We start from the raw sequence: 8,785 nt of genomic DNA, 5'->3' as shown, positions 1-8,785 counted from the left end.
AAAAAAAAACATCTGTATTTATTTTATCTGTATTCCTAAACTTCTTCGATGTTCAATGTCAACCTGGAGCTACGGATTTAAAACTGTTCCCCTAGACATGACTAATCTAACAAAGACAGCACTTCGCTTCCCATTCAACCCCGAACGGCTAAAGCATGAACAATTACTCTACAAGTGTACACGAGTACGTTGTATTTACACATTATCTATGGTATCACATAATCAATGGCTCTCTGGTCGTTTACTGCTTTCTTCCGGTTTGGTGACAACTTCGCTCTTTGGTATGGGACGCTGCTCCCCAAACTTCTCGACGGCCTTCTTCATTTCTCGCCGTTTCTGTGCCTCTCGTATCAAGTCGAAGAGGCTCTGTGAAATAAATTTTACATATAATATATATGGTTGAATATTTTTTATGGTTATATGCACAGCTTTACTTTTATATAAAACACACCGCTGTTAAAAAGTATCTAATAGATCATATGATAATTATATTGACCATGCAGAAATTCCTTATTATTAAACTCAAACTCTTTTTTTTTTCATGTTAATTTTTACGTGTATGTATGTAAGAATAGTAATTCATTTTTTAGATTTCAATTTTGTTGAAAGACTTTAGTATCGTTAGTATCTTATGTTTTTGGGATAAAATTATAAAATAGTGCAAAATATGAAATAATATTATTTCTTATGAAACCTACTTCAAAAACAAAACCCTCTATTACCGCACGTAGTATTGTACCTTGTGTGTTAGTATAATCATCAGCCAACAGTTGGCTTCCATAATAAAAAAAAATCCTATTTCACACATAATCATCAAACCTACTTTTCCATCAGATTCACCAGACTTGTCCTGTTCCTTGGCAGCGCTGGCCGCTTTGTCCAGGGCCTTCTGTATCTTGCTCTCCACTTCCAATATCTCCTCCTTATCGAGCAACTCGATCAATTCCGCCATTTGCTTTTCAGATAGATTCACGTTCTCGTTGCCTATAATCTCTAGCATCTGAAAATTTTTTTTTTCAATTATTTAAAATATTCTTACTGCAAAAACAAAAATGGTTTTGCGTAACTGATATCATGTAAAGAAAAATCTTAAGAGTGTTTATAGAATATTTTCGTACCATCGAATTTGCTATAACATGTTAACTTACAGAACAAACAGGAAGTATTTTGAGCCATATAATGGATACCAGAAAATCCTTTTCGATATTAAATTGAAAACAATATTAAATATTACATTATTTAAATGGCTTTCATTTTTAGTATAGAATACATATTTTAAATAAACGATTGCAGTAGGCATTCTTGTCGTTTATTTTTACGCAATAAGTTCCGTAAATCGAGAATATACTACTGCAAGATAAGGTGTGTGTCACGTGAGTCATGCATTTTGCGTGACCTTGTCGTGATCGAATAAACACAAATTTGTTTACGGTGTAGACTGCGCGTCGCGATAACACGCTCGATACAAAAGTTATGATATCCGTATCTTTGGCCTACTTAAATGTAGTATATATATGTACCTACTATAGTTGATTTATATTTCATTAAAAACTTTTTCCCTTTCGTTAATCTTTTGTCTAGAACAGATTAACAGTAACACAGGTGATCTCTGAAATGTGCACAATAACAGTCGAAATTCTAAATAAAATTTATAACAATAATCCTCTTTTCTTCTTTAGATTTTATAAACATGAATAACTGTATTTCTAGATACTCTCAAATGATAGAGTTTATGAGGAAATTCAGTCCTGACAAACATTACCTTGAGTTATATAAGTTAATTAAAAAACAGTTATCTACACAATGTATCTTACAATAATACTTTTTATTTTATAATGTTTCGGGGTTAATCACCTGATGATATCCAAGAAGATTTGATTAGATTGCATCTTTACATCTAACAAGTACTTAGTAAAAAGCAAGTGATGAATTTCTTAAGATTATTATCTACACACACATTTCTATCTCTATATCCATAACTGAAGCACTTTTCTGTCAAAAAATGATTTGAAACATCAAGATGGCATTAATATGATATTATTTTTATGATAATTCCTCATTCAGATAAACGATTATTCATGAAGATTTGCATTGTCCTTTAAATTACCCTACTATCTGATACACATCTTAGATTTTTCATTTCTTCATGAAAAAATCCGCATCTAAAACGAAGCCAGGAACTAACCTTCAAAACATCATCAATCTTCAACTGTCCATCAAAGTCATCATCGAGCCTTCCCAAAACGTCCTGAATCAACTTGAGCTTTGCCTCATTGGGAACCTTCTGTAGACTCTTAATAGAATGCATTAGTTCGTCGATCTGAATCAACTGTTCCTTCGCCTTCTGCGGCTCGGATTTCGTTTGTTCGAGTGTCGTCTTGAGGGTTCTCTCCTTGTCCTCTAGTTCGACCAAGGCAGCATCCAATTTGCTTATCATGTTGTTAACTGCTCGGTATAATCTGAAATGTTTATTTTACTTATAACAGTATATTCCTAGATGATGCAATAAAAGTTAATAGTTAACAAAAGTTGTAGGCACAACCCTATATCAAGATTCGAGACATAAAACTTAGCTATCATTATGTGACAGACTGATAAATTATCTATATCTATTATAAATAAAATTGAATCTGTAAATTTGTTGCTAAGCATAAAACTCTAGAATGGTTCAATCAATTTGGCAAATTTTTTATGTTTTTGTTAAGGCACAAGGAGGTTTTTCTGGAGAGAAAAATACTCTATAGGTGAAACCAAGGTGGACCGCAACTATCTTTTCTACCTTGTTTCCTCATCATCATTACTATAATTAACATATATTTTACATGCTATACAATACAACATGCAAAATATATATCATAAGTAATAACTGGTATTAAAATAAGATTAATTACTAAAAGTAGGTAATTATAAAGTAATCTGTAAGTCAATTTGATTGTTTTAAAGCGAGAAGGCTTAATAGTTGATGCTACATATTATAATTGAGCAATATTATTTTTTGTTTCATCATAGCATTGACAATTTGTTTACCATGATGAGTCATATCGACATAAAAATAGATTATCTTTTATCAAAATAGACAATCTTGCATCTGTAGGAAAATTTTCACTTCTATTTTGAAACAAAGTGAAATACAATTCACAATTGTGTTTAAAAATTTTTGGAAACAAGATAAACTGTACAATAATTAAAAACCTAACAAAATTTGGGATCAAATATTATATTGTGTTTTTGAACATCTTTATCCTCATAGAATTAAAATGTTATAATCAATCACAAGATGGCTGAATACTTGATAAGCGAAAATCCTTTTATGTATTACTAGCTGCGCCCACGGTTTCACCCGCGTAAGTCCGTATCCCATAGAAACATCGGGATGAAAAGTGCCTATATGTTATTCCAATTGTCCAGCTATCTACGTGCCAAATTTCATTGGAATTGGTTCAGTAGTTTTTGCGTGAAAGAGCAACAAACACACACACATCCTTTCAAACTTTCGCATTTATAATATTAGTAGGATATAGTAGGAAGGAAGTAGGATGATTATATATAGAGGTTATAAAATTTAATATATTCTCACCTTCTAGCACCCTTTGTTAGTTTAATATCTGCATGTTTTGTTTTAACAATCTCCTGCATCTCCTTGACATCTTCACTATAGTCCAAAAGTTCTGTTTTAAGTTCTTGAATACTTTCCTTTTCCAGTAGCAAAGATTTCTTCTGTTCAGCTGTAAAATTGAAATGACAAGATACTGTATTTTATTTTTTATTATATTTTTTTAGGAAGTGATGTTTAAGTAGATTATTTCCATCTTATGAGAATAAATACTATTTCTAATTATACAGTTTTTCCATTCATTCAGTTCTCTACATAAACAAATGTTACTGACCTCATTTCTAAAAACATAAAACATGTGTGACATTAGTGGACACAATTTCTGAAAAAAATTCATTAACATCTGTACCACCTTGACCGCTACTAAAATGTGGATATTTGCCAAGTATTATTACCTAATTTCTCTAGAGCGTCTTCAATAGCTTCAATGTCTTTTGTGGACAGGCCTTCATCAGTCTTTGGTTTCGGAGTGTCAACAGCGATAACTGGTGCAGGATCTACCAACACAGTACCAATATCTTCAAGAATGGGTGCTTTGTCTTTGAGTTCCTCTTTTTGACGTTTTTTAACCTCCAAAATTTGCTTCTCTCTCTCAGCTTCTTGCATTTCTTTATTCTCTTCTTTGATTTTCATTTCTTCTAACCTAATAACTTCCATTTTTGTCTGAAAATATGATTAAATATTTTTCCAAACTGATGTAATATTCACATTAATTGTTGAAAATAGTAACATTATAAGTTTTGTAATCAATTTCTTTATCTACATCATTCAGTACAACAAAAGTAGTTGTAGACACAAAAAAGTTTTCTGTATCTATCTAAAACATGAATATGAATTAACAAGAAATAAATCTTTAATACTTAATTTAATTAAATTTCCTACTTTGCGGAAAGGAGGACCAATATTTGATTTTCAGTTAAATAAAATGTTATTTACCTTAAAGTCAACTTTACCCTCCTTCTCTCCGATAGCAGCTTTAGTCTGCATGGCAACTTGTTCTGGTAGGGCTGATATAGTTGCTTTCAACTTGTATGTTGTAGGCACATGTTCTGGAACCATCAGAGCTCTAGAGAGCAACAGTAGAGATGGAGGTACTTTCTCATTCAAAGACAAGTCCAACCAATTTCTCAATTCCTTCCTTAACCTCTCCTCTGAAACACCATATGCACGCATACCTCTCGCCCGGCAAGCTTGTTGTAACTCGCTAAAATTCAAACTGTCAACACCTTCCTTGGCAATCATTTTGTCGTCTGCTGCTAAAGACCTCAGCTTCATCTTAAGGTTAAACCGCAACATAGCACCAGTTCCAATTGTCGATACATTAAGTACTTTACACAGAGCTACTAAATGTGGCCGCTGCAGTGAATCAAGTGTTATTTCATCTTCAAACAGTTTGGAGAATTTCATAATTTCTTCACTGGTAGCCACATCACCGGACGTTCTTACTTTATTAAAGAAAGTAGAGAATTCCTTTGCTAGTTCCGAATGTCTGTTGCTTGCTTGGGGAGCCATTTGATCTAGGGTTTCTTGGAAGAACTTTACCATTTCAAGTTTAACTTTCAAATGCTGCTTTAACTTGGCTTCTTTCTGACTGGTGCTTTCAAATGTGGATGGTAACATATTGGGAAACAGTTTAATGAACAAAGGTAACGCGAATTCTAAGAATGGGACCACAATGAAAACTATAAAAGGCACCATTCTGAACACATCTCCAATTGTAGTGACTAGCAATCTATGTTCCCTCCTTGTTAATGATTGCCCTCTTAAGATTTTAAATATCAATGTTGCAGAGATACGTACTTCAATAAATAATAACCTAAAACCATGATAATAATGCCTTAACTCATCCATAATCCTCTCTTTTATACTCTTTTTTTGTTCTTGCTTCTTGGGAAGCTTTTCGTTTTCTTCTATTTCCTTCTTAATAGTCACAACTGTTGCTTCAACTTTTGAAGAAGGCTTCAGTGGTTCTTTTTCGAAATAATAATTACTTGTGGACAAATGTCGCAAATAGAATGGTGAAAATGTTGTCGAGTTCAGAGGCTTTCGAGTAATATCATGCTGCAATCTTAGTGGTTGGGTTGTGTAATACGACAATGACCTTGAGAGAGTCATATATGGAATATTTTGGTATTGTCTGGTCTCCCATAATAATGCTGAAATGTACGATTGAAAATTAGATATTATATTATTTACGTATATAATGTATTGTTAGGAGGGTGGCTGGCTAGTATTATTTTTCTCTTTTACTGTACTATTTCCTCAAAATTTTTTATCGTTATCGTTTGAATAAATTATATCATGTATACATTTTGAAGGAAACCAAGTTAAAATATGCAAATCAGTTATTGGAGACGGTAACCGAAATTTATAGAAAACAGCAATATCAATATATAATTAACATGAGATTTAATTTCCAAAGGTAATGGTAAGAGTTGTATCTACAAAAGCATTTTTTTTAACAAATAAATAATGTGATAATTTTAATAAAGCACACCACAAACATTGATGAAGTCATGGTGTAATCAATCAAACCCTACAAAAGGTTAGAAGAACAGTATTTATTTATTTACTAATAAAAAAGGTTTAAATTATGACTTACTAGATTTTTTAACGCATCGACAGTGGTTCAAGATCATTCTATTCATTTTTGCTTTTATGTTTACTTAATAAGAAAAATATGAAAATTGAAAACAAATTCAACCTTTAGGCACCATGACAATCTAGAAGTTATACAGAGTAAAAAGTAAAAATTATTTATCTACCTATCAAAATATTACAGATAAACAAAATTTATCAATTTTATTAAAATACAAATAAAATGCTGTTCAAATTAATAGGAACCTAACTATTTTTAATGTATCGTATATTCGATCTATATTAGCAGGTAATAAAAACTAAGATCAACCTCCAATATTTCAAACGTGAATGGTACCTTGTATGTGGGAGTCGAGCCAAAGACGTATCCAGCTTTATGGCTACCGGATTGGAAACCAGAGTAACGCATCCCCACAGCCGAACGACGTGAAATAATATACTTTAGAATACTACTATAAGTGAAAGAGCCAGACGTCCGTTTTGTTTTACTCACCCTTCTCAGTTCATTTCCATCATCTATCCTTTTCTTATTCATTATTCCTGTAAAACGATGAGCTCTAGTGAAACAAAGAATTTCAATAAATACTTACAGAAATGAGTATACAAAATTAACATTTTACACACTACCATTATCATTTGGATTATGGGTGTATTTTCCCTTTCACATGTGTTTTTCTTATCTGGCAGCATGTGAGGCGCAGGCAGCCTCAAGCTTCTCTTACAGGACTTCTTTCATGGCTTTGTTTAGTGATGCCACAGATGACAGAGTACTTATAAGTTTTATATACTTACTACGTAGTATTTAGTTTTTAATCTGTGTATATAACCTAAAATAATAACCTAAAACCTGAAACCATTTTAGTTTTGTTTTATCTAATTTAAATTAAATGATAAATATTCTTTACCGATAATGAAAATTTTATGTAAATATCTACCTCTTAAAAACTTAGCATGTATTCCGATAAGGTCAAATAGTAAGTCTTCTATAGGGTACCGTTATCATAACAATGCTGCTAAATCCCTTGCGTTACACAAACTAGTTTTGTAACTAAAATATAATTATAATATTTTTAGAATTGCAAATAAACAAAATGAGTTCATGCCATAATAGTTCCCAGAGTGAAGCCAAACGAATAGTATGGGTCGATTTAGAAATGACTGGGCTGCAGGTAGAGACAGATCATATATTGGAAATAGCATGTTTAGTAAGTGATGCTGATCTCAATGTGGTCGCTACGGGTCCTAACATAGTTATACATCAACCGGATGAAATATTAAATAATATGGGTGAATGGTGTACTGCACATCATGGTGAGGTAAAGAGCTTAGTTTTTCTTTGTATTTGGAAATTTATTGTCAATTGAAAACGCGTGTAAATATTCACTTTTGTATAAATGTAATTAAATTAAGTTTTAATGATCTTTCTAGCTTTATATTATCTGAAGAGTTAGTTGTTATTGTTTAATCTTGCTATTGAACCGATAATTAAGTTGCATATTCATTAAAAAACAATTTTCTAAATCCAATACATAATACTGACAATAGCCTGCAGGCTACTTATGGTATCCTCTAACCTTTAGATTTGGATTTGAAGAAAGATAAATTTTAAGAAAAAGCTATTGGCTTGGATGCTATTCAGTTTCCTATATTCTATCACATATTAAATAAAATATGTCATAGAATGTAGGAATCTAACCGATAACCTCTAAACATACATATTTCAAACAAACATTATTCTTACAGAGTGGATTGACAAAGGCTTGCCGAGAATCTACAATAAGTGTATGTGAAGCTGAAAATCAAATATTAAAATTCCTTAGGTCCCACGTACCAGAAAAGAAATGTCCCTTAGGAGGTAACAGTGTATATATGGATAGATTATTTTTGAGGAAGTATATGCCAAGGTTGAATGATTATTTACATTATAGAATAATAGATGTTAGTTCTTTCAAAGAGATTATAAAGAGATGGTTTCCAAAAGAATATTCCAATATACCTGAAAAGAAATTTGCACATAGATCCATGGACGATATCTTAGAAAGTTTAGCTGAATTAAAATATTACAAGGATAATGTTTTTAAAAATTAAGGAAATAAGAAATTTACTTTCTCTGACATGCATGCATGCATGACATGTAACATTATCATGAATATTTTTCCCATGTTTTTGAAAATTTATTTGCTTATTAGGCTATTTTTTAAGAAATTATGTAAATAGTAGCAGTAAGCTGAGGAGTTACCGAACACTATTGTTTATTTATTTGGATGTTTTAACTGATTTTGTTATGTAATGACATCAGAAAAAACATTAAAATATATGTATTTCCGAAAAATATTTGTTTTATTTACTTTAAGCACCTGTTTAGTGTTAAAAAATATTTATTATTATTTAGTATTTCCCTGATTTTGATTTATTTTCAACACTTAAAGGCTAAGTATAGAGGAAAATGTAATTATTTAAGTGTTCTTTCCTTGCAAGATAATATGACGAAGTTCATCTACCAAACACATTATTTATTATTGCGCCATCTGTTACATATTTATAAAACTTGCAAATAATTTTTAAATTTGTATA

At 31.4% G+C, this 8,785-nt stretch overlaps 2 protein-coding genes across 2 annotated transcripts; one reads left to right on the top strand and one right to left on the bottom strand.

Annotated features, from left to right (window-relative positions):
- Positions 1 to 6: 6 nt before the first annotated feature.
- LOC119833927 (mitochondrial proton/calcium exchanger protein) lies at positions 7 to 6,343 on the bottom strand. Its single transcript, XM_038358159.1, has 7 exons — positions 6,216 to 6,343; positions 4,550 to 5,769; positions 4,009 to 4,276; positions 3,578 to 3,725; positions 2,186 to 2,459; positions 824 to 1,000; positions 7 to 366 (listed from the first exon to the last, which is right to left on the bottom strand). The coding sequence occupies exons 1-7, from the start codon at positions 6,259 to 6,261 to the stop codon at positions 223 to 225; spliced, it is 2,277 nt and encodes a 758-aa protein (XP_038214087.1). The 5' UTR covers positions 6,262 to 6,343; the 3' UTR covers positions 7 to 222.
- A 665-nt stretch (positions 6,344 to 7,008) lies between these two features.
- On the top strand, positions 7,009 to 8,532 carry LOC119833794 (oligoribonuclease, mitochondrial). The gene is made up of 3 exons (XM_038357975.1): positions 7,009 to 7,185; positions 7,286 to 7,527; positions 7,955 to 8,532. The coding sequence occupies exons 1-3, from the start codon at positions 7,122 to 7,124 to the stop codon at positions 8,297 to 8,299; spliced, it is 651 nt and encodes a 216-aa protein (XP_038213903.1). The 5' UTR covers positions 7,009 to 7,121; the 3' UTR covers positions 8,300 to 8,532.
- Positions 8,533 to 8,785: the final 253 nt, after the last annotated feature.

This window comes from Zerene cesonia, chromosome 18 (genome assembly GCF_012273895.1).
Source record: "Zerene cesonia ecotype Mississippi chromosome 18, Zerene_cesonia_1.1, whole genome shotgun sequence".
Lineage (NCBI taxonomy): Eukaryota > Metazoa > Arthropoda > Insecta > Lepidoptera > Pieridae > Zerene > Zerene cesonia.
The sequence above is the reverse complement of the archived record's forward strand: the minus strand, read 5'-3'. Positions and strand labels throughout refer to the sequence as shown.